This window comes from Protopterus annectens, chromosome 2.part0 (genome assembly GCF_019279795.1).
Source record: "Protopterus annectens isolate FY-2018-M chromosome 2.part0, PAN1.0, whole genome shotgun sequence".
NCBI lineage: Eukaryota > Metazoa > Chordata > Ceratodontiformes > Protopteridae > Protopterus > Protopterus annectens.
The window spans coordinates 273,290,258-273,316,955 of NC_056728.1; the positions used below are offsets into that span (position 1 = coordinate 273,290,258).

The following is a 26,698-nucleotide window of genomic DNA, read 5'->3' on the forward strand; positions in this document are numbered from 1 at the left end:
CTGGAACATAAGGTCGGGAGCAGTCTGTCCATGGGGCAGGCAAAGAGATCCACATCTGGGATACCCCATCGATGGACCTGGTCCAGAAACATGTCCCTGTTCAGAATCCATTCGAGACAGGGTCATGGTCCTGCTCAATAAACCTGCCAGCACATTTTCTGCAAAAGGGATATAAACTGCTTGAAGAAGGATCTGTTTCCCCAGCACAATTTCCCAAGCCTGCAATGCTAGTCTGCACAAGCAGTAGGACTTTGTCCCCCCTGCTTGTTGATGTACCACAGCACAGTGGTACTGTCTGTGTACCTCCTCAGAGTGCCTGGTAGAAAGTGATCCTTGAAAATTTCTAAGGCCAGTATCAGGGTTCTCATTTCCTTGATATTGATGTGCCCCTTCTGTTGGGTGTGGGTCCATGTGTTCCCTCACTCTCCATTTTCCTAGGGTTGCACCCCAGCCTGTGTCTGAGGCATCTGTGAAGAGATCCTGGTTGGGAGGTATGGGCTATGGAGGCAGGCCAGAATTCTTTTGAATCTGGGAGATCCACCATTTGAGTTCCCTGGTCAGGCACTGCAACATGGGAATCATGAATTCAGAGGGTGAAAGTGTTGTTTCCAGACTTGAACTTAGATACCACTGGAACTTCCTCATGTGGAGCCTTGTCAGGGGGACCATGGTGATAGTTGACATCATAAACCTTAGGATTCTGAGAAATTCCCTGGCTGAGATGGCTTTTAGGGGAAGAACTCCCTCGAAATAAGATGTGAGTATCACAGTCTTGTCTGGTGGTAGGCAAGCCATCATTTCCCTTGTCAGGATTCGACACCCTAGGAACACCTGATCTTGGGAGGGAATCAGGGAGGATTTTTTGATGTTTATGGTAAATCCTAGACCTGATAACAGGGAGATGGTGAAGCTCAGGTGTTGTAGGGGTGTGGAACTTAAGGGAGCCTGAATCAGGATGTCATTTAAGTAAGGGAAAAGCTGCATTCCCTTTGTTCTGGCGAATGCCACGATTGGGACCAAACATTTTATAAATACCCTTGGTGCTGAAGAAAAACCAAAGGGTAAAGTACAGAACTGTAAGAACGCAGAATCCAGTGAGAAGAGGAGGTACCTCCTGAAAAGTGGGTGAAAGGGGATGTGTAAGTAGGTATCCTTTATGGCCAAGGACACTAGGAAAGCCTGAGGAAGGATCAGGGGTAGAAGAGCAGGGAGAGAAACATCCTGACGGAGGGGACTCTGAGGAAAGTGTTGATGTGGGATAGGTCCAGGATAGGCCTCTAGGGGCCTTCCTTTCTGGGGACCAAAAAGAGTAGAGTAAAATCCTCTTCTTGCCAAGGTGGGTACCTCCTGAATGGTTCCTTGAGCAAGAAGTTCTTGCAGGATTGGTGGGAAGAGAGGTATTTGGTCTCGAGGTGGGTGAGGGATACCATTGGGGGGGGGGGTCTGGCCTCCCAGGTCATGAAGTGTCCCGGTTTTATGATCGAGAGGACCCAGGGGTCCTGGGTAACCTGCTTCCAAGCAGGAAGGGACAGGGAGAGGCACATGGACAGAGGAGTATGAGTGAGGAGCCTAGTAGTCACAGACGACCAGTTTTTCCCTGAAATAGCTATTTAGAGGGAGGGGTGGCAAAGGCAGGCCTGAGTGGGGCCTGTTTCCTGTGTTCCTTTCTGGGTTTTGTCAGTGGTCTCTTACCAGAACCTCTCACAAGTAAAGTTTTTGTTGGGTAATTCCTCTGAAAACGAGGTACTGGAGAGACAAAGATATGTCTCAGTTCCTGCAGTTCCTTCCCTTTGGTTTGGAGGGCTTTGAAGAGGTCAGCAGCTGCTGCACCAAACAGGTGATTGTTGTCAAGAGGCGCATCCAGGAATTTGGATTTGATGTCATCAAGGAGAGGTTGCAGTCTCAGTCATGAGTACCTCCTGATGGCAGAACCTGAGGCAGCAGCTCTAGCAGAGGCTTCTACACCATTGTAGTTGCACTTAACAGAATGTTTTGTGACTTGGGTGCAAGAACTCAGGAGGAAAGATATCTGCGCCTTAGCAGGAGAATCAGGTAGTTCTCCCAATTGTTTTGCTATATCTGCCATAAGAGCCAGGGCATATTTAGCCATATGTGTATGATAGTTGATGGCTTTTACTGCCAGGGTGGCAGAAGTATAAACCTTCTTTCCCAGGCGTTCCATCATCCTGCTCTCTTTATCAGAGGGCAGAAGAAAAGTAGAGGGGAGCAATTTGGAAGTTTTGTCCATGGTCACAGAAATAACTGCAAGATCTGCAGAAGGGGCCTTTGTAGAGAAAGGTTGATGCCTCAGGCACCTTACAGAATCTGCCTGGACACTTAGGGGCTGGGGACTTTGAATCAGGCTTTTTAGGAGCAGCCATGAATGCATCCAGAAATGCAGGGTGTACGGGGGACACTGCAGAAGGGCTAGGAGACACCAACTGAAGTAATTCATAATATCATTTTGAGTCTCTGTGACTTGGCTGCTATCCCATTTAAAGAAATTTTGCATCATAGTGATGGTCTCACCAAAGGTGAGATCCTCATCTGAGGAATCTGTGCCATTGGACTCCTCCTCCTCTGGAGAGGCATATCCCAGGGGAGAAGCCATTCGTGAGGAGTTGGTGAGGGATTCATCATCATCCTCTGATGAATCCTCTTCCGCTGAGAGGTTGTCAGGGATTGCTCCCTTGGGGTAGATGCCGTAGGGGCCTGAGTAGGGGTCAGGCCCTGACGTAAGACCAGGAAAGCATTGAGCAGGCCTTGGTGAAAGGCCTGTCAATCCAGGGGCTGTTCGATGGTTGGAGAAGACACAGGTTGGAAAATATGCTTAGTTTTCTGTTTTCTCTTCCTATGAGTGTCTGGTGGAGAAAATTGTGAAATATGGTGGAGGGTAGGAGGGCCTGACGCCAGCCTGCACGCTACAATGTCCGATTCTTTGTCTTCGTGTACTACAATTTGAGAAACCCCACACGGTCCCTCAGAAATAATGAGCCTAGGTTCACCTCGGCGACCGACTCAGACACCAGAGTTTCCCTCCAGGACGTGACCTTGGGCAACGGAGTAGTTTCCTCTGGGCCTTCACTAGCCTCGAGAGGTACGGCTGGAGTGGAGGAAGCAGCAGTCGGTTCAGGCCTGCTATTTTTGGCCTTCTTAATTGGGGGTTCTTCCAAGGGTTCCAATGTGGGATCCATACGTGCGGCTACACGTTTAAGTCTTCAGTTCTCAGGATACAAATTAAAAGCTGCTAGATGGCTTCTAAAGGTTTTGGGGATAAAGGCCTAACAAATACATGTGGTAAGGTTGTGTTCTCGGCCTAGACAGAATAGGCAGAGCTCATGCAAATCCTTATGTGGAATTTGCCTTCCACACCTACACTTGCCCTTCCTACCTGATATGAAACCCAAAGCAGTAGTAAATAAAGATTAGAAACCCCCTATAGGGTACTTATCTGGAGTTGGATGTAGAAAAACGCTTCTTCCGATAAAGCGATGACCGGAGCTGGTAGTCACACAAGCGGCAAAAAGTTCTGGGGTGGATGCGTGCTGACATCCACTTTATACCCACTGTCAGAGAAGAGGTGCAGGATGTTGCACACACCCTAGTGGTAGCATTTAAGTTTTGCATAACAGCTGGAAGTTCGAGAGTTCACCAGAGCAAACTCCCTGATGTCATGAATATAGCAGCACATGAATAAAGGACATGGTAATTTTCCTTCAGCCAAAGTAAGTTTCTTCAACTTCAATCTTTCTGAAATTCCTGTTGTTCAACTGAGATGGACGACCTCAAAATTTATGTATTTCCTTTATCTCCTTAGGGAAAATATGGGTAGTCTGGAAAGCACAGGAACTTGAGGGTGGGCAATATGGATGAAAATATTGCTTCCTGGCATAACATCTGTTTCAGAGCTTAAACGCTATAAACTAAAAGTTAGCGATCTACTGTATTAATGACAAAATTATTACTGAAGATAACGCAGTACTGCCAGAGTAAGAAAGTACAGTTGTGTACCTACCATAAATGTAGATGTTCGAGTGTATTCACTGTTGCAGTCATTACAATTGGGTTTTCCTGCTGGCAGGCTACCCTCAGTCGGCCCGAATTCCAAAGTCTAGGTCCGGCATCGGTTGCTGTTGCCTCCTCCCGGACGTCAGTGCGCCAAGGGTATAACAGATGCAGCCTACGCCATTTTCTTCAGTTTTTCTTGCCCCAGATGTCAGGTGCCCCTAAAAAGGTAGGCTAAATTATGCCAATAAGCATGCACACAGAAAAAACAACTTTTCCTTCATCTACAAGCAAATACACCACATAGGTTGTATAGAACAGAGAAGTAAGAGATAAGTACCAGCAAAGAAAAAGGGGGGGTGGAGGAAGGGTAACCTGGACTGCAGTAGTGAATACACTCGAACTGTACTATGTTCATCGTGTTTTACTGTTGCAGTCATTATAATTGGGTTGAATCCCAAAGCTAAGGTTGGGAGGCTGGTGCTAAATAGGATTAGGAGAGGCTATTAGGCCCTGTAGAACTGCAGTGGCAAAGCCTGCCCTGGATTTTGAGTAGAGAGGTAAGTGGTAGTGCTTTGTAAATGTATGCACTGAACTCCAAGTTGCAGCCTCTAAGATGTCTTTGGTTGGTACTCCTCTCAGGAAGGCTGCTGAAGTGGCTGCTGCTCTGGTTGAATGTGGCCTAACACCCTTAGGCACTAATTTGCCATGCTGAGAATAGTAGAAACGAATGCAGTGGCCTATCCACTTTGAAATAGTCTGTTTTGAGATAGGCTTTCCTTGTGATCCTGCAGCATATGCCACTAGAAGTTGTTCAGTCTTTCTGAAAGCTTTGGTTCTATCCAAGTAGAAGTGCAGCTGTCTGTGAATGTCCAAAGAATGCAGAAGTCTCTCACCCTTATTCTGTGGGTTTGGGTAAAAGGTAGGCAAATTAATTGTTTGGTTAAGGGCCACACTGGACACTACCTTAGGCATAAATGTAGGGTTTGTTCTCAGAGAAACCCTGTCATGATGGAAAATAATAAATGGTTCCACAGCCATGAGTGCCTGTAACTCTGAGACTCATCTAGCGGAGGTTATTGCTAGGAGCAGAGCAGTTTTCCAGGATAAGAATTTTATATCAGCTGCAGAGGCTGGTTCAAACGGAGGCAGTGTGAGTTTTTCCAAGACATAGTTGAGGTACCATGCAGGTATTGGGGCTCTCCTTGGTGGTCTTATGTTTTTGGCCCCTCTGAGGTACTGCTTTAGTAATGGATGTGAAAAAATAGGTGGATTTGTATTGTAATGAGCTGAAATGGCAGAGGCATGAATTTTAATTGATGAAAAGGAAAGGCCTTTATCCAGCATCTCAGTTAAGTATTGCAAAATCTGAGGAATATTTGGAACAATCATGTCAATGCCTTGTGCCTGATTCCAGGCACAGAATCTCTTCCATTTTCCTGCATAAGATTTTCTGGTGCTAGGCCTCCTGGCCTCCAAAATAACATCCATCACTGCTTTTGAGAGAGAGGTGTGTCTTGAATGGCTACAGTGTCCACCATGCTGCCAGGTTTAAGGTCCTGAGTTGGCTGTGCAGTATCTGACTGTCTTGTTGGGTCAATAAGTGAGGAATCTGAGGTAATGTCCAAGCTGGACTTTGAGACAAGTTCTTTAGGATTGGGTGCCAGTGCTGGCAGGGCCAGTGTGGGGCAATCAGTATCATTTTTGGCTTTTCTACTCTGACTTTGAGGAGTACCTTGGGAAGGACAGGCAGAGGAGGAAAGACATATACTGTTAGGTTTTTCCAGCTGAAAGATAGAGCATCCACTTTCCATGATTGCTTGTGATAAGTCCTTATGCAGAATTTCTGTAGTTGGTAGTTGTGAGGGAAGGCAAATTGGTCTATGTCCGGGCATCCCCAGTTCTTTGTTATCATGCTGAATACTTGTGGATCCAATTTCCACTTGTGGGGATCCATTAGGTTTCTGCTTAGTTCATCTGCCAGTGTATTTATTCTTATTGGCAGGAAATGTGCTTGCAGATGTACTCGAGAAGTCAATGCTGTGTCCCACAAGTTCATGGCTAGTCTGCACAGGGGGTAGGAATGTGTGCCCCCCTGTTTGTTTATGTACCACATGACTGTACTATTGTCCATCTTTATCAGTAGTTGTCCTGGATGAAGTAGATCCTTGAAAGCTGTCAGGGCATTCTGTACAACTAGCATCTCTTTTTGATTGCTATATAGATGCATTTGACTTGTGGACCATGTGCCCTGAATACATCTTCCTGCCATATGGGCCCCCCAGGCATAATCTGATGCATCTGTTGTCAATGTCTGCCTGGCTGTGGGTATGGTAAATGGCTGTCCCGTGTTGAGGTGACAGGCTTTTGTCCACCATCGAAACTCCTGTTGCAGGCAGGGAATGAGGGTAATTATTGTTTCCAGGCTGTTGCAATGTTGAGTCCAAACACTTTTTAGATACCATTGAAGTTTCCTTATATGCAGTCTTGCATATGGAATTAGTAGAATGCAGGATGCCATGAAGCACAAAGCCTGCAGAATTTTTCATGCAGATAACTGGGACTTTGTTGCCAACATTTTGAAATAAGTAGTCAGTTGTCTTTGCCTGTCTGGCATGAGATAAGCCATCTGGGCAGTTGTATTTAAGCTTGCACCCAGGAATATTATCTCTTGAGAGGGTACGAGTTTTGATTTCTTTTCGTTTACTGTGTACCCTAGACTTATTATTAACCTTTTTACAAACACCAGATGCTGTAGTAGAGTGTCCTTGTTCTCTGCTTGAATAAGGCAGTCATCCAAGTATGGATATATTTGTATTCTTCTTTGTTTGAAAAATGCAATCACTGGTGCCAGGCATTTTGTGAAGACCCTGGGCGCAGCAGATAAGCCAAAGGGCAGTGCAGAGAATTGGTAGTGCATTGAGCCAGCCATAAATCTGAGGTATCTTCTGCATGACTGTCTGATTGGGACATGCAGGTATGCCTCTTTTAGGTCTAAAGTCACAAGCCAAGCCTTCTTACCCAGCATGGGCAGAAGCTGCTGCAGATTTAACATTTTGAATTTTGGAATATCCAGGAATGTGATTAGGATGGACAAGTCCAGTATTGGTCTCCAGGCTTTGGCCTTTCTGGGTACCAAGAATAGCCTTGAGCAAAATCCTATTCCCTGCTCTTGTTATGGTACTTGTTGAATGGCTTTCATGTCCATTAGAGATAAAATTTGTTTTTGTGCCTCTGCCCATTCATTACATGGCAGGTTTGGCATACCATTTGGCCTTGGCAGGGTGTGAAAGTGGAACCTGTAGCCTTGAGATACGATATTTAAGACCCATTTGTCCTGGGTGATCCTGTGCCAATTTTGTGAGAAAAGTGCTAGTTTTCCCCCAAAGGAGCAGCCAGAAGATAAGTGCTTGGTGTTAGTACGGGAAAGTCATTGAGACTGTTTCCTGTATGGCTGTGATTTTTCCTCTCCACTTTTGGAGGTAGAAGCACCCCATTGCTTATGCCTGTATGAGCCTTGGGGCTGTGATCTGCCTCTGGGGCGTCTGTATCTGCCTCTTTGTGGCCTGACACTGGAAAGGACCAATTCTTTGTGGGCCAGTTCCTGCTAAATCTGGGAGGCTACACCTGTAAGAAATCCTTCACTGTTTGCATAGATTTAGCTTTGTCCTCCATTTTCTTCAACACTTCTTCTGCTTTAACACCAAACAAGGTACCATGTTGTAATGGAGCATCTAATAGTTTTGCTTTAACATGATCAGACAGATTCTGCTCTTTTAACCAAGCATGCCTCCTAATGACAGAACCTGTAACTGCGGCCCTGCAAGAGGCTTCTAGAGAATCAAAACCACATTGCAAAGTATGCTTTCCCACTTGTTCAGCTGCATGCAATAAATCCTGCATTTCTTTGTTTTCTGCACATTCTGAATTTGTCAACATTTTCTGTTTAGGCAGTGACATAAGATATTGCTGATATTTAAGCGTATGAAACTGACAATTTAAGGCTCTTACAGCCAAGGTAGCAGAAGTATAAATCTTTTTTCTCCATCTGTCCAGGGCCCTTGAATCCCTATCAGAGGGAATAGGTTTTTTTGCAGTGGAAGCCTTGACCCCCTTGGGACCCTGAGAAATAGTTTCTGGGTCAGCAGCAGGGTTTTTGTAAAGAAATTTATGTGAATCCGGAACCCTGTAGTATATCTGTCTGGCTTTACAGGAGCTGGTGGTAAAGAGTCAGGAGATAGACCGGACTCTGTAAAAACATCATCTACAATGTCTAAAACAGGAGGAATAGCAAGGGGTCTGTGCTGGGGTAATAAAAGGGAGTCTCTGAGCCTTTTCTTGGATTCACAGTAATCTTGGCTCTCCCAATGGAAATTCTCCCTCATAGTATGCAGGGTCTCCCCAAAAGAATAATCTTCAGGAGAGGCTAAAGGGATGGATTCTTCAGCAGCAGAATCCTCATAGGGAGGAAGGGAATATTCATGTACAGAAGAGGAATCAGAGGAAATGGAAACCTGATCTGAATATTTATATTCTATCTCTTGACTAAGCCTCTTATCCGGAGGGGGAGGGGAACCCCTGATCAAAGTAATTAGGTCTTCGGCCATTTTAAGCATCTGTTTTTAGGTATGGAAGTCTGTCCAGGAGAATGCTGTACTTGTTTATTTGTCTTTAGAGCTACTTTAGTCTTTGTCTTTGAAGCTGAGGTTGGCTTTACATAGAACTGTGTAGGTCTGAAAACACCCTCAAAAGCCGATGCCTGCTCAGCGGCTCCGGACCCATCTGAGGGAATAGTTTTCGAGTGTCCAATACCTTGAGTTTCCAGCGGCCTAGTTGGCTCCATGTGGGAGTCAGAAGCGGCCTGTGGCTCTGAGGTAGCGGGCGTCAGAGGCTGCGAAAGCGTCTCACTGAGAACCGGCGACAGGCCTAGCTGAAGCCTCGTCAGTGGTTTTGGACCTCGGATGCCTGTCCTTTTCTTTTTCCTTGCGCTTTTTATAAACTCCAGTCATCAGCTGTTCCGACAGCATTATATAATTGAATCTTCGGCCAAAGTAATGAAAAGCAAAATTGTACCGACGCTTAATAGTGCGTTGGTTAAATCTAGCACAAAACCGACAGCTAGCAACGTCGTGGTCAGGGCCTAGGCAAGGAATACAGTAAGAATGAAAATCCTTATGAGATATTTGCTTCTCACAAGAAATACAATTGTTAACTTTTTCTGACATCGGTCTGGAGCAAAAAATTTCTAGCGGGTACTTAGCTTTAATGAAGACTTTGGATCTGAAATTCGATTTTGAAAATCTCAGGAGTCGGCCGACCAGCACTTGCGAACTGCTTTTGCTTTGGGCACCGCGCGGCAAGAAAGACTGAAGACAATGGCGTCGGCTGCATCTATTATACCCCTGGCGCACTGACGGCAGGGAGGAGGCGACAGCAACAGATGCCGGACCTAGACTTTGGAATTTGGGCCGACTGAGGGTAGCCTGCCAGCAGGATAACCCAATTGTAATGACTGCAACAGTGAAACACGATGAACATGCCATGGTACTTAACACAGGATGCAATTATTAGATTCAACAGTTAGTTACCATACAATTAGCAGTTCTCTAAAGCATACATGTAATGCCTAATCTCAATTTCTGACTATACAGGAAACAGAAAACTGCAAAAAAAATACGACCATTTTTCTACACATAGTCATTCACATATTTACTAATTACTTTGCAGTTTTGCAATTTAATCTGTAATGACCAGTCAGTAAAATAAGACGCTCCCTCACCGACTTTCTCTGGGTCCGAGACAGAGACAGATATATCAAAAGTATCTCCGTTGAGTTCTTCTTCAATCTGCAATGCAAACAAAAACATACTATTCCAATGACACTCCATATCAATGATTAAAAACAGTGCTGATAAGCTATTCTGCTCTTGGCATTTTCTTGAGAATGACACCCTTTCTCCTTTTTATAAAGCTAATTGTGGTCCTTTAAAATGCATGCAGACCTAATGAGGTGCGTAAGAAAGCATTTACATTCCTAAGGCAGGACTCTACAACTCGTACTGCTGCATGCCGTGGCACAATTGGTTAGTAGGCAGTATTTACCTAATCCTCTTAAATCCCTCAAAAGCCAATCAAAAGTAGCCCATGCCTTTTTTTCAACTATCACGGCTAAATGATGCCTTACATCTTCTACTTGCATCATAATGACATCCAAGTACATGACCATTCTTGCACTTAAGAGCCTTGACTGTCAGTTAAAATCTGTCTTGTATGTACAGTTTAATTTTATAGACTAAAAAGGTGCCTGTCAATTATCAATACTGCAAAGAAAATCTGAATGATTGTACACAAGCTCTAAAATACCCTTTACAGATTGCAAACTCACTGTAATTCCCTTCTCTTGGTTTCTCACTCTGACGTAAGCAGAGTATGATGTTTTATACGAGTCAGAAAAAAGTGACTACACAAGAAGATAGAGATAACATTTGCAAGTGATCTTGCAGGCAAGAAAGATAACTTCATTTACTTATTTAATTACAGAGAAAGTGTACTGATCTTGAGACCTTTGCCAGTCATGACCTAAGCTATAGCCACAAAAGATACTTGCCATAAAGTAATAAAGTGTACAACGTAACAATGTACATGTAAAACAAAAACAGAGGTGAGGCACATTTAAACAGCTGTGCACGTCAGGTAAACAGAATACAAGCAACAGACAACAAAATGTCGTACAGATGTTTACAGTGAAATGACTATAGCTAACAAAGACAACATTGATAAAATGCAGATGATCATCAAACATCTAAGGAACAACTACAGTTGCTAGCAAGTCTGCACAGAAGGTCATCGTTTGACTACAAAATCTAGGAACGGATCTAAACTGTAAAGCACTACAACTGCTGTACAAGCAAAACTACTCAAACTGAAATGCAATCCAAATCTGTTCTAACAACTTGTCCAGTATCAGATACAAACAAAAACTGCATGCAATGAGTAGTTATCTGAATAAAAATACAATCTTTAACCTCTTAAATTAACTTGATAAATGCTTTCCCCACTGTTTAAGGCCATCCAAGAACATTTTTGCTTTACATTGCTTAATTTCCTGTAGATAGCTGAAAATAACCAACATAAGCATTCATACACTCTGCTAGGCTCTTCCCAGTTCCTGTAGTTAGCTGAGCAATAAGCTGCAAAAAAGTAAAGACCATGGTAGAATTTTCTATAACTGGAAGAGATCTGACCAATCAACTGTTGAATGGGAAATTCACAACAGAATCTGACAGAACCCAGAGTTGCTCTGTCATGACTACAAAATAACTTTTTTGTAGGAAATATAAATTGTGTGAAAAATCATTGTTAGTGTTTTATTTTACTATGGTACTAACGTATTAGGAAAAATAGGCTCCTTATTGAAATGTCGACTCTCTAAATGACGAGTGCCGACATGGGGGAAAAAAAAAGCAAAAACACAGGAGAAGAGCGAATTTCGAAAATTGCTCTTCTACTTTAAACAACTTTTGGGAGGGCAGGACCCCTTGCACCCCCCGATGTGGGGAGCAAGCCCCCAGCACCCCTGTAGATCAGTATGTATGTATACCTTTAAGAAGCTTTCCATGGGCTTGCTCATCTATAAATACTGAGCACATGCAAGCCAGACTGCCATTTTATACAGAGCTGTTGAGCTGTAAGCATGCATGTATGCAATGGTCTGTCAGTTAATCAGTTTGTTTATATTTTATATTGCTGCTATCCATCCTGATGTGTTTCTGTATAATAAAGTACATAAATTAACTACCCTCTCTGTTAGTCTTGAATCATACATAACACAGGGCGAGCGACATGGTGTCAATGGGATCCAGAATCAGGACTAAGAGGCACTCAAGTTCATGTTGGAGTTAATGTTGGAGGAATATAGAGAAATGGATCATCCTTACTGCACTTACAACTCGCAAAACAGGTTGAAATGAATTCCAGGTAATAAAACTTGTTAAATGATTTCTTACTCAAAGATTATAAAATGAAGCACTCAGAACACTCTAAACGAATTTCTAATTAAACGAAATGTCCGAAACTGCGACATATTGATAAAAATATTCAAAAATAGTTAAGAAAATGTTTGAAACAATAACAGAATCACATAAAATGTATAAAACAAGGAAAAGGACTGCAATTTTTTGGTATGTGCTGCTTTTTCGCATTAATTAAAGCTATTCAAAATACCCAAAGTATACAGAGTGTTCGCAAGTTTGTGCAATATTACAATACAGTTATTTCAAAAAATACACTCATTTCAAAACATATTTCACAAAGTACAATAGTTCACTGAGTTTATTGTGCATTTGACTGTTATTACAAGTACCTGGTGTCTGTGCATGTTCTTATATAATTACAAGGGCCATATTTGCAGTGTGTTTAAGCATACTTTGTTGGCATGGCAGAAGGCTTTTGAAAACCTGGTCCACTTGTACTTGATAATATACTGCAGAGACTTGGAGAGTGTTTGAGCAAGAGTAAGATATTTTCATACAAGCTGTATTTTCTGACAAAGATGCACGTACAAAGGCATTAACTCTGCTTAATTTAGCTGGTTCAGAGGGCAACGAAAGAGAACATTCATTTGTGTATGCACCTGCTGTGTTGGCAGGGGAGTGGGAAAACCACCATATAGTGGTACCAGCTGAATCAAGGGAAGACCCAGAGTGCTTAGAACATAAATTTAGAGAAATGTCTAACCCCCCAAACGAATATTACAATGGAAAGGCACTTATTTTATACAAGGGATCAAAAGCCTGGGGAAACGTTTCCATCATATATAACTTACTTGAGAAACAAAGCTAAAATGTGCATATTTGGTAATTTAAGGGAGGAGTTGACAAAAGCCAGACTTGTGTGTAGTAATAAAGATGATGCTGTAAGAAAGATTTTGCTTCGAGACAGTGATTTAACTTTAAATAAGGCCACTGAGATTTGTCAAATGTATGACTTCACAGAAAAGCACACAGATACTGTATGCATACAAATGAGGAAATGCATGCTTCTAGTACCTCCTAATGCGAATGCTCATAGTATGCAGCACGTGGTTAAAAGAAACAGGCCAAAGCACATGGGAGTGTTGCAGGACCTGCAGCAACCCCCTGGTAAGCCCTGTAGCATTCTAGAAAATTTCAGTCACATCTCAGTGAAGCACAAAGGTGAGTCAGCAAACTCAAAGCATGTGCCCTCACCTAGCCTCATAAGTCAACTGTCGTAACTGTGGTGGCAATCATGTGCCTAAAAGAGAAAAGTGCTTAGTTTTTGGTCAGCAATACCACAGATGTAAAAAGTGGAATCATTTCCACTTTGGTGCAGCAAGAGGTTCTCTGGTTCGATTATCGGCTCGAGTGCCTTCTGTGTGGAGTCTGCATGTCCTTCCTGCATTCGTGTGGGTTTTTTCCAGGTACTCCGGTTTCCTCCCACGTTACAAAGACATGCATCTGGAGCGCTTCTCCCCTGGCCTCTGCTGAAAATTGGCTTCATTCCAAGTTGGACTTTCCCAGTAAACAAATGTTAAATAAATTAATGAAAAAGAGGCTTATTCTTTTATTAAGAGAAAAAATTCAGAGAGACAAGTCGATCAATTAGGAAGCTGTGACCCTACTTTTTATATTGATGGTGTGTCTGTGCTTAATGAAACGGTCAATGCAGTACATTTATGGGGAAAGAACAAAGTATTTTGTACTCTTCAGATAAATGGAAGACCAATAGAGCTCAAAGATGACACAGGTTCAAAGTCCAATGTTTTGTCAGCAGAAACATTTGCTAGAATATGTGCTGGTGAGAAGCCTAATTTGGCAAAGTGTGTGAAGCTTGTTGCTTATGGTGGTGAAGAGATTCGAACTGAAGGTTCAGTAGTGCTTTCATGTTACTCTGCTGGGAACAGCTATGACTTGCAATTTTATGTAGTCAAAAGGCACATACAGTAATTATTAGGCCTCAGAGACCGTTTGAAAATGGGACTACTTCATTTAATAAGAAATCCACTATGTAAGCTTAAAAGACCACTGTTCTAATTTTGCCCAGTCTATTTTCTCTACGTATTCTGATCTTTTCGAAGACAAACTAGGCAAACATCCAGTTGTGTACTCCATAAAGTTCCAGTGATGACGAACCTACGACACACGTGTCAAAGATGACACACCACAACATTTTGGGTGACACACCAGCATTCACCAACACAAGTTACCAAAGAAACTGAATGAACAAAAATACAAGAAATATATGTGACCCTACACTTGCATATTAAAACTCAGTAACAAAAAAGTTATTAATGTTAAACTAAATCCAAGAGAGTTGAACAAAGCACTGAAAAGACCTAATAATCCAATGCTTACAGTCAAAGAAGTCGCTGCTCTTATGCCAATTGCCACTGTTATTTCTGTTTTGTATGCAGAGTTCATTTTAGCAAATTGTTCTTGACCGAAAATCCTTATTTTTTTCAGTTCAATTCAAAATTACTATTAAAAGTAAGGTAATTTTTTGGTGCACTACTTTAAGCCTAAATATCAGACTGTACATCATTTTCTCTATTTTAAGTCACCGATTTTTCTTTTACTTTTATAATACATAGCAACACAAATAACTGGACTATATTTTTTAAAAAAATGAATACGTACAGAATTGTTTCTCTTTTGTTTGGGGCGGGGGGTGGCACGCCAGCAGAGTTAAGATAGGCATTTTCTGAATTTTTGACAGGCCGAGCCCAAAAGGTTTGCCATCACAGCGAAGTCAGCCCAGTTGTCAGACCAGCCTGGACAGTTCCAGTAGCTATGCAGGACAGAGTCAAAGCAGAGCTAGATAAAATGGTGCAGCAAGGTGTTGTTTATCCAGTTGACAAACTGATGGAATGGGTATGCTCCATGGTGGTAGCTCATAAGAAAAGCTTAGATGATATCAGAATATGTATTGATCCAACAGAGTTGAACAAAGCACTGAAAAGACCTAATAATCCAATGCATACAGTCAAAGAAGTAGCTGCTCTTATGCCAATTGCCACTGTTATTTCTGTTTTGTATGCAGAGAGTTAATTTTAGCAAATTTTGCTTGACCGAAAATCCTCATTTCTAAACAGCAGTTTGGCAAGTACAAATTTTTGAGAATGCCATTTGGGATAAATTTTGCCAGTGAAGTCTTCCAGGGCGCCATGGAACAAAATTTTTCTGGTTATCCATGTGCTGTTATACTAGGAGGTAATGGTGAAGCCGAGCATGACAGAAACCTCAAGAAAGTTCTGGAAAGAGCATGTGAAGTGAATCTTAAGTTGAATCCTCAGAAGTGCAAATTCAGGCTACGAGAAGTTACTTATATTGGTCATTTGTTTATCAGTTCATGCTTATGACCAAATCCTTCCAAGCAAACAGCAATTTTTAAGATGCCAGCTCCAGACAATGTTCAAGCCTTACGTTTTCCTGCCATGGTTAACTAACTAGGCAAGTTTATTCCAGACTTGAGCCAACTTTCAGCACCGCTCAGAGAGCTGACACGCAAAGATGTATCCTGGTCCTGGAAAGAACACCACTAAAGAGTATTTCATGCCCTGAAATAGAGAACTGCCGGTCCACCAACTCTCAGATACTTATGATGGTCACAAACCAGTTGCTCTTTCTTATGATGCTTTGAAGTTTGGTCTTGGTGCAGTCGTTCTTCAAGAGGGTAGACCAGTAACCTATACATCCAAAACCCTAACCCAAACCGAGATGCAGTATGCACAGACTGAGAAACAGCTCTTGGCAACTGTGTTTGCATGTTTGAAGTTCCATGATTATACTTCTGGCTACCCAAGTCAAAGCAAAACTGACCTCCAACCTCTAGTCACTATTTTGAGAAAGCATATGCATACAGCTCCTGCCAGATTGCAACGCATGATGTTGAAATTGCAAAAGTATAATTTCAATCTTGAAACTTCTTTATCTTACTGGCATTTTATCCAGATTGCCCAGAAATACCACTGCACAGCATGAAAATGAGAAACTTGATTTTGAAGTCATGGAAGTGAGAAATTTTTCTTCCATGTCTTGATGAGCTTAGAAGTCACACAGCCGCAGACCCAATACTTCAGAACCTCAACCACTTTATCAGTCGAGGATGGCCTTCAAAGCAATCTTGTTTACCAGTAGAAGTGCAACCTTATTTTTCCTTACAGAGATGTGATTTTATTTGGCAATGGTATCATCATGAAAGGTTCAAATGCGATTGCTCCAAAATCTTTACAAAGTACAGTTTTGTACCTACCATAAATGTAGATGTTCGAAGATCCACATTGCTGCAGTCCTTACTTATGGGTAGTCCGCTGTCCTCGGTCGGCCCGAATACCAAAGTATTAGGCTGACGTCGGTCATGGGCGCCTAGATCTGACATCAGAGCGTCAGGGTATAAAGGCGCATGACCGATGTCATATCCTCAGTCTTTTCTTGCCCCAGATGTCAGAAGGCCAAACCAGAAAGGCCACAGCCAAAAACAGAATACCTCCCAAAAACATGCCCAACAACAACCATCACCTAAAGCATAGCACCAAGACAAACTACAGAGGGAAGGAGGGAGGGTATTGGACTGCAGCAATGTGGATCTTGAACATCTACATTTATGGTAGGTACAAAACTGTACTATGTTCTTCATCTCACATTGCTGCAGTCCTTACTTATGGGTAGAATCCCAAAGCAACAGGAAAGGGAGGATGGTAAAATCATAAAGCATTAGGGGCCGCTAAAATGCCCTGTAAAATTGCAGTGGCAAATCCAGCCCTAGACTTAGAATAAAGAGGAAGGTGGTAATGTTTAGAAAAGGTATGCACTGAACTCCAAGTAGCTGCCTCCAAAATGTCTTTGTAGCTACCCCTTAAAAGGCCGTAGAAGTAGCAGTAGCCCTAGTGGAATGAGGCCTGATTCCAGCAGGAATCTCCTTACCATGATGGGAATAACAGAAAGAAATACAAAACCCAATCCATTTAGAAATAGTTTGTTTTGAAACAGGTTTACCCTGTGAACCCAAAGCAAAAGAAACAAACAATTGCTGAGACTGTCTGAACTCCTTGGTTCTGCTCAAATAATAACGCAACTGCCTGTGAATATCCAAAGTATGCAAAATGTTCTCCCTTTATTTTGGGGTTTGCATAAAAAGTAGGCAAATGAATAGTTTGATTTAAGGCCACACTAGAAACCACTTTAGGCATAAAGGAAGGATTAGTACAAAGATACCCTATCCTTATGAAAAATGGGAAAGGCTCCACTGCCATGAGGGCCTGTAATTCAGAAACCCTTCTTGCAGAGGTAATGGCCAACAAAAAGCAGTTTTCCATGATAAATACTTTAACTCGGCAGTAGCTGCAGGCTCAAAAGGTTGCAGAGTAAGTTTTTCCAACACAAAATTGAGATCCCAAGCAGGAGTAGGAGCTCTACGTGGGGTCTTATATTCTTTGCCCCTCTAAGAAATTGCTTAAACCAAGGATGAGAGAATAAAGGAGGGTCACAATCATAGTGAGCAGAAATGGCTGCAGCATGGACCTTTATTGAGGAGAAAGACAAACCCTTGTCCAATAACTCAGTAAGATATTGAAGAGCAACACTTAAATCAGGTTTGGAGACATCAAAGTCCTTTCCTTTGCTCCAAATAAAAAATCTCCTCCATTTATCAGCGTAAACTTTCCTGGTACTAGGCCTCCTGGCCTCCAAAATAACATTCAAAACTCGTTGTGGAAGCTGAGACCCTCCAGAGTCTAAAACAGAATATGCCAGGCTGTTAGATGCAGAGACTGAATCTTGACATTGAGGAAGTGACTGTCCTCTTGTGACAAAAGTTGCGGAATCAAAGGCAGAGGCCATGGAGGTTCTCGTACTAAACTCCTCAGTAGTGGGTACCAGTGTTGTCGAGGCCAATCCGGTGCTATCAAAATCATGGTTGGCTTGTCTTGTCTGGCCTTCAAAAGTACCTTGGGAAGAAGAGGCAGAGGTGGAAAGGCATATACATGCAGATTGTTCCAACTGAAAGATAGAGCGTCCACCTTCCAAGCTGTGTGATGAACCATTTTGTGCAAAACTTTGGCAACTGGTAATTTAGTGGAGAAGCGAACAGATCTATGTCTGGAGTTCCCCATAACACTGTCAACTGTTGAAATACATGAGGATCCAATTTCCACTCGTGAGGATCCACTATTTGTCTGCTCAATACATCTGCTAAGGAGTTCTGTGCTCCTGGTAGAAACCTTGCCTGAAGATTGAGGTGTAGATTGAGAGCAGTTTTCCACAGAATCATCGCTTGCCTGCAAAGAGGGTAAGAATGGGTTCCCCTGCTTGTTGATGTACCACATGACAGTAGTGTTGTCTGTTTGAATCAACACCTGCCCTGGAAGTAAATCTTTGAAAGCCATCAATGCAAACTGGACTGCTAACATTTCCTTCAAGTTGATATGCAAATGTTGGAGTTTGACAGGCCACGTGTTTTGCACCCATTTTCCATTGAGGTGTGCTCCCAAGCCTTGTCCGAGGCATCTGTCGTTAGAATCTGACTCGCCTCTGGCGGGTCACAGAGAGTCCCTTGTTTAGGTGACATTCCTGAGCCCACCACAAAAACTCCTTCTGAATGCAAGGTATTATCTGAATGACAGTGTCTAGATCTTGGCAGTGCTGTGTCCACACATTTTGAGATACCATTGAAGCTTCCTCATATGCAATTTGGCATTGGGAAGCACCAGAATACAAGATGCCATGAACCCCAAGGCTTGAAGGACTGTCCTTGCAGTCAGCCTGGACCGTAGAGACATTTGCTGGAAATAAAGAGAAAGGCTTCTTTGTTTGTCCGGGGTCAAAAAAGCCATCTGGGAAGCTGTATTCAGTCTAACACCCAGAAAGCACATGTCCTGAGAGGGTACTAGACTGGACTTTGTTTCGTTCACAGAATACCCTAGGCATCTTAACACTGCCATCACATACTGTAGATGATGAAGAAGTTTGTCCTTTTCTTGTGCAATAATCAGACAGTCGTCCAAATAAGGATAAATCTGTATTCCTCTTAGTCTGAAAAATGCTATCACTGGAGCCAGAATCTTTGTGAACACTCTGGGCAGTAGATAAGCCAAAGGGCAATGCAGAGAACTGATAATGTAAATTTCCAGCCAAAACGCAGGTACCTCCTGCAACTGGGCCTGATAGGAACATGAAGGTAAGCCTCTTTGAGATCCAGAGTAACCATCCAGTGATCTTTTCCCAACAGAGGTAAAAGCTGTTGTAAAGTCAGCATCTTGAACTTTGGAATGTCCAGGTAAGTGTTGAGGATAGATAAATCCAAAATTGGTCTCCACGTGTTTCCTTTCTTTGGAACTAGAAACAGGCGAGAATAAAATCCTAGGCCCACTTCTGACAGAGGAACTGGCTGTATAGCTCCTATTTGAAGACGTAAAGAAATTTGTCTGTGAGCCTCTATCCTTCGCCGAGGAGGGACGTCTGGCATGCCTTTGAAAGGAGGCATGGTATGGAAATAGAACTTGTAACCTCGGTTTATAATGTCCAATACCCATTTGTCCTGGGTGACTAAATGCCAATTTTGCTTGAAAAGAGCCAACTTTCCTCCCAAAGGAGCTGCCAGGCAAGAGGAATCTGGCAGCTGAAAATGCAGGTCATTGGGCCTGTTTACGAAAGGACTGGCCCCTGCCCTCACCAGCAGATTGAGCAGGCGAACTCCATTGTCTCGGCCTGAAGGTACTCTGAGCTCTGCCCCTACCACGCCTAGATCTACCCCTAGACTGAGAATCAGAAGAAGGTCGTCCACCCCTTAGTAGGCCAATTTCTACTAAACTTTGGAGGTTGTACCTGCAAAAATCTTTAACAGTCTGCATAGACTTAGCCTTGTCTTCCATTTTCTTTAAGACTGACTCCACAGGAGGACCAAACAAAACTTCAGACTGCAAAGGGGCATCCAGAATTCTAGACTTAACATGCTCAGACAAATTCTGATCCTTAAGCCAGGCGTGCCTACGAATAACTGAACCAGTGGCAGCCACCCTAGAAGAAGCCTGTAAAGCATCAAAACCACATTGCAAAGAGTGCTTACCCACCTGTTCAGAAACATGCACTAAATCCTGCAATTGTTTACACTCTATGCCCTCTGCCAAAGCATCCACTTTAGATCTTAGCTGAGAAAGGAGGAAATTCTGATACTTCAACATATGAAACTGGCAGTTCAAAGCTCTCATTGCTAAAGTAGAAGAGGTATACACCTTCTTACCCCATCTATCCAAAGCTCTAGCTTCCTTATCCAGAGGAACCGGATTCTTAACAACAGAGGCTCTAACACCCTTAGGCCCCTGATTAATAGTTTCTGGGTCCGCCCTAGGACTCTTATACAGATATTTATGAGCCTCAGGCACCCTGTAATACCTGTCCGGTTTAACTGGGGCAGGAGGCACAGAATCTGGATTAATGGAAGCTTCCGAGAAAACATCTGAAACAACATCCAAAACCAGAGGTATAGCTAAGGGTCTATGCTGTGGTAAAAACAAGAACTTCCTAAGCCTCTTCCGGGAATCAGAGTAATCCTGTCCCTCCCACTTAAAATGCTCCCTCATGGAATGCAGAGTTTCTGAAAATGAAAAATCCTCTGGAGGAGAAGCAGAAGGAGTGGAATCCTCTGCATCAGAATCAGAATAAGGAGGGAAATCTTGAATGTCCTCAGTAGAAGACTCTGAATCATCTGAGGCCTGCTCCAAACTTTCCAACTCTGGCTCCATCCTGGGCCTCTTATCAGGAGGGGGCATACAACCTCTAATTAAAGTAATCAAATCCTCTGCCATTTTAAGCATGTGCTTTTTAGGCACAGACCCTGAAGAACCAGAACTGACACCAGAGGAAGGCAAAACAGACCTGCCCTTAGAAGGAGCCTTAGAAACAGTAGTAGAAGGCCTAACCACCTTAGGCATAGAAGGGAGAATAGTAACCTGAGAGGCCCCTTCAGCCTGGCCTGCCTCCTGAGAGGCCACATCTTGTAAAATCAAAGTTTCCCCCTGGGACTCAACAGAAACTTCAGCCGGATCCACCTGTTCAGCTGTAGCTTCTAAAGGTCCGGCGTCCGAAACGGACGAATCATCCTGCCTAGGCTTTAAAGATTTGTCTTTGCGCTTCTTAGTAGAAGCAGGCGTCGGAACATCCGACGGCATATTATAATTACACCTCTTGCCAAAGACTAACCTAGCGCAATCTAACCTCCGTTTATAGTGCGCTTATTAAACCTAGCACAAAACCGACACCCGACTACGTCGTGCTCCGGTCCCAAACAAGGAATACAAAGCGAGTGGTAATCCCTATGCGGTATCTGTTTCCCACAAGAAATACAATTATTCACTTTTTCTGACATCCGGTAAGTAACTGAGGCAAGAAAAAACAAAAATATTCCCCAACGGGGTACTTAGCCCAACTTGGTATCGGTCTGAAACTCCGAAAACGAAAAATTTCAGAACGCCGAACGGCACTTGCAACTCTGCTTCTGCATCGGACCATGCGGCAAAAAAGACTGAGGATATGACGTCAGCCTAATACTTTGGTATTCGGGTCGACCGAGGACAGCAGACTACCCATAAGTAAGGACTGCAGCAATGTGAGATGAAGAACATCAAGAGTATTTCACCATTTTGCATCATGGCCACCCACGAACTGATTCTGCCAAAAGAAGGGAGAGAGGACTAGTATTTTGGCCTTCTATGTCAAAGAATATTGAGAAAGTACTTTCATCTTGTACCATGTGTAATAGTACTAAGCTACATCAACAGAATGAGCCACTGCAACTACACCAGATTCCTGAACTACCTTTGTCGACAGTAGCTACAGACATTTTCGAATGTAATGGTCAACATTACTTGGTGTTAGCAGACTCTTATTCCAATTGGTTCAAGAGTGACCTACTCCCTAATCTATCATCCAGTACTGCCATTAATAAGTTGAAGTGTCATTTTGCAGTCCATGGTAGTCTGCACAATGTTATTTCTGACAATGGTACACAGTTTACAAGCCAGCAATTCAAGAGATTTGCTGAATAGTGGGACTTTATTCATGTTACAAGTAGCCCTGAGTACATACAGTCAAATGGTTTACCAGAACATGCAGTTCAAAGTGCAAAACAGTTATTAGAAAAGTCGTAAAGAGACAATAGTGATGTTTTTTTGAATCTCCTGAATCTCAGAAATGTTCCTCTTGATAAACATCTTGGTACACTTGCACAAAGGCTTTTGTCGAGATAAACCAGAAACACAATACCAATCATTAGCAATCTGTTGATTCCCTGTGCTAAGAACAACAAAGCACTGAGAGCTCAACTCGTGAAAAGGCATTTATCCCACAAGTCCTATTACATTAACTTCAGCAACCAGCTCAATCCAGTATGAGAAGGGGAGATAGTGAGGATGTAGATATCCAAAGGTTCTGATCAGATTGGAGTTGTGAAAAGTATATGTCCACAGCCGAGATCACACACTGTGGTATCACAAGGAGAAGAACTTAGGCAGAATCAGAAACATTTAGTACCGATGTTCAATCCTGTATTGCAGCATCTTGCCTGTGAAAAAGACTCTAGATCTCAGAGTGAGTTATCCAGTGTTCCAGCTCCAGAGGACACTCCAGCAAATATCCCTGTTCCTGAAAAGATTCCCGAAACTCTTGCAACAGACTGTTCACCAATGATTGTCCCTGTTGCTAAACCCAGTTCTAATTGGTATATCACTAGATCAGGTCGCATTTCCAGACCATGTTCCAGATACACAGCAAGTTGGACATGAACGTTGCGTTTATTTCTTAGTATTTGTAAAACTGTGTGTCTTTTTCAGATGTCATTTTATTGTGGACAATTCACTAAAGAGGGAGGATGTAGATCAGTATGTATGTATACCTTCAAGAAACTTTCCATGGGCTTGCACATGTGTATAAATACTGAGCACGTCTGAGCCAGACTTCCAATTTGTAGATAGCTGTTCAGATGTCAGCATGCATGCATGTATGTACTGGTCTGTCATTTAATCATTGCGTTTATATTTTATGTTGCTGACATCCATCCTGATGTGTTTCCATATAATAGAGCATATAAACAAACTATCCCGCCTGTTCATCTTGAATCACAAAATAGGACAAGCAACAACCAACTCTGAAAACGCCATACCTTGGAGAAATGGGAATATTCCAAGAAATGCATCTCGGACTTGGTATATGCAAGTCCAGTCTTTTGTCCAATCAGTCTCCATAATTCAGGACTCGCTCTAGCGGATCCTGACGCTTCAAACGGTTACAGGAAAAACGCCCAAGTATGCTGACACTATGACTGAAATCTATCTAGCTTGTGCATGCAAATGCAGTCATGCTACAATGGAAAACACTGCTATGACTATTTTTTTTTTTATTTTTATTAAGGACTGAATCTCTTGAGTTCTTTATCCTTTACAACAAGAGGCTAAAATAGCAAGCGTTTCCTTGCGATACAACCAGCAGTGGGTTGCCTTTATTCAGCATGCCCTAACATTATAACAGTTTCACATAAACCTCTCTCCATTTCCTTTTTGTTTTTTTTAATTAAATGCGTTTTACATAAGTTCATAGGTAAGTATTAGACTAGCTACCCTTGTGGGACATTTTAAGCCTAGTCAATTTCCCATTTGGTTATAGATGGAACTTACCCATGCCATGGTCAGTAATAATTATATATTAGCCCTAATAAGAATAACTGAGATTATACCACAGATAATCTGAGGGGACCTATGCATCTGTCCATTAGTAGTACAGGGGCATAGCTGGGGTAAATTTTCCATTTCCCATCCGTAGATGTAGGCTGCATCTGAAAGTGGAAAGGGATGTGGAGAGTCTACAATAGCAGTTGTATCCACTGTGAAATATACCTGTCCCTCCACACCATTCTGATGATGTTGCGGAAGAGGTGTAGTTGCCTGGATTGAGTTTTTCTGATGCCAGTTGACTTGCTGATGTGCAGAAAATCCCTCAGTAATGGGTCGGAAGATGCCTTGTATGCCAGACACAGGTCACCTCTTAGTCTGTAGGACACAAAGTATAGTGACAGGACTTTCGGTCGGTTGGTGTGGGATATGTTATGTAGGCCTTATATCCTTCTACTAAGGTCCCTCTGTGGGGGTTCCAGCTGTTGCATGTGTCTGGAAAGATGTATGCTAAAGGGGGCATTATATGCAATGGCTGGCCTAATGAGACCTGAGTAAAGGGGGACAATGACATCCCTAGACCTAGACACAATCATTTTATCTATATGCTGTATAATATGGAAGGACTTTCTTAACAGCAACAGACTCATGTTGGTCAAAAGTTAGGTCATTGTCCACATAAGTTCCCAAATCTCAAACAACTGGATCAGCACTTAGGGAGGTATTGTCAATGTGGTACTTCCCAGGGTAGAAGACTTCCCCCAAAGGATACAATAATACATTTTTTGTAATTTATTTTCAGACCATGATTTTAACATCAGTTATTTACTTGAGGCAAACCTTCCTGCAGGATTGCTAAATCATTTATGGATTATGACTGCTCCTAGCTCACAGTCATCTGCAAAGAGTCAGCCAGAGCCATTTGGTATTGACTTACTTCAGAAAAGTAGTTACCAAACAAGAAAGGCCCCAGCAAAGAACCCTTGGGACTTCACTGCTGACTGGTCCCTTTGTGGAGGTAACTTTTCCTATTTGGATTATCTGCATCCTATCTGTGAGCTAGTTGGCATTGCAAGAGGGTGACATAGGTGGAATTTATTCCCTATTTATTTAGCTTTTCTACAATGCCAGAGTGGGTAACTGTGTCAAAAGCTTTGGCCAGGTCAAGGTATGCAGTGTGTAACATTTTACCTTCATCCATTGCTTTGGTGACATTTTCATAAAAATAACAGGCTTCAGTAAGCATGACCTGCCCTTGGCGAATCCAAACTCAGATGGGTCTACTGTCTAAAGGTTCTCTGTGTCCAGACTGATTAATTCCACGCTAAGTCTTTTCATAGCTTTGCATATGAGGTTGGTCAAACTTGTGGGTCTGTAATTGCTTGGGTCTGTGGAAGGTCCTCCATTATGCAGGGGAATGATTGCAGCTGTTCTCCATTTGCTTGGTACAAAACCTGTACGGTGGCTGAGATTGAGCAGTTTATAGGTTCATAGATTAGTACTAAGCTAACTGCCCTTGCAAGCCATTTTAAGCCTAGCCAATTATCCCTTGTGAGGGACTCAAACCCTGCACCTTGTGTTTGTAAGGCAAACACCTTAACCATTAGGCCACCCTCCCAACCCTCATAAAGTACGAAATGCATTCTGAAATTCAAATGTGCTGTAACAGTTTCTGAACATAACACCTTTTTCATAGGTTCATTGGCTGGTACTAGGCTAATTGCCCTTGCGAGCCATTTTAAGCCTAGCCAGTTATCCCCTGTGAGATTCAAACCCTGTACTTTGTGTTTGAAAGGCAAACACCTTACCATTAGGCCAGGGGTATGGCTAAATCAGCTTCATGCTATTTAAGATACATCCAGGGACAATGTCAGGGCCCATCAATGCAGTATTTCTGGCTTCTGACAGCACTTTTAGGACTTGGTCTTGTGTGATAGTTGGTGGTTTATTTAACATGTAAATAAGGAGGGAATGGAGAATTAAAAGTAAAACAATCTGGCAGTGACATGAGGTAAACAACACTCATACTGTCACTACAGAAGTTTGCCCACTCACTGTTGAATGAACCTTTTTGTCCACACTTTCTTTCTTGTCGTCTCTGGAACTTCAGAGCTCGTTATCCAAGGTTAGCCAGTGCTTGTCTCCATACTGCCTTCAGGAATCTCCAGTTTGCCTTTGGGACAGTGCAACTGGCATTCCTAGTGTGTGAGAAGGAGGACCATCACTTGCAAATGAGGGTGTAAAAGAAAGGCATTAATATAAAGGCGAAAAAACTATATTAAAATCAAGTTAACAATTTCACACTTAGGCAACAGTATCACTGGCTTCTACAGTGGCATTTATACCAGGCCACATGCACAGATATCCATACCATTTACATCTGTGTGTATGCATGAATGCATGTATCACATACACAAACACACACACAAATGTATGCATACAAAATTATATAAGTAAACTGACAACCAATTCAGTACATCATCGATGATAAAAAAAAAAAAGTTATGTACTTACCACAACGTTCCATGCGAGTTGTTCTCACCTTCATTCTTACTGATGGGTTTGGAGCCGACCCTTGCCTCAGAGTCGGCCAAATTGCAAAGCTCAAGGTCTCTAACAGCTTGAGGCCAAAACCCTAACCCACAACACACCTCTACCTTCCCCAGATATTGTTTGCTGCCAACTAGAGTTAAACCTACCTCAGATTTCAAGGAAATCATAGAGACAACTAGTGAGAGGAAACTCCTCAGAAGAACCAAAACCAACATAGAGCCTCTCGAACTTCCAGACATTGGATGGGGGTAGGTGAGGGGGGGGTCGTAAGAATGAAGATGAGAACTACTACTCACATGGAACTTTATGGTAAGTACATAACTTCTTTATGTGAAGTTGTTCAATCTTGCCTTCATTCTTACTGATGGGTAGCATCCCCAAGCACCATAAACTTGGGTGGCTCACGGGAGTACCTGTCTAAGGACAGCAGACCTAAATGAAGCCCTGTCCCTACAGGCCTTGTCT

At 42.7% G+C, this 26,698-nt stretch overlaps 1 protein-coding gene across 2 annotated transcripts in view; it reads right to left on the reverse strand.

The window, feature by feature from the left end:
* SNX2 (sorting nexin 2) overlaps positions 1 to 26,698 on the reverse strand; it is a 1,338,063-nt gene that overhangs the window by 688,817 nt on the left and 622,548 nt on the right. For both annotated transcript variants that reach the window (XM_044060758.1, XM_044060759.1), the window contains exon 4: positions 9,785 to 9,851. In XM_044060758.1, coding sequence (XP_043916693.1) covers positions 9,785 to 9,851 — 67 coding nt within the window. The remainder of the gene's footprint in view (positions 1 to 9,784; positions 9,852 to 26,698) is intronic.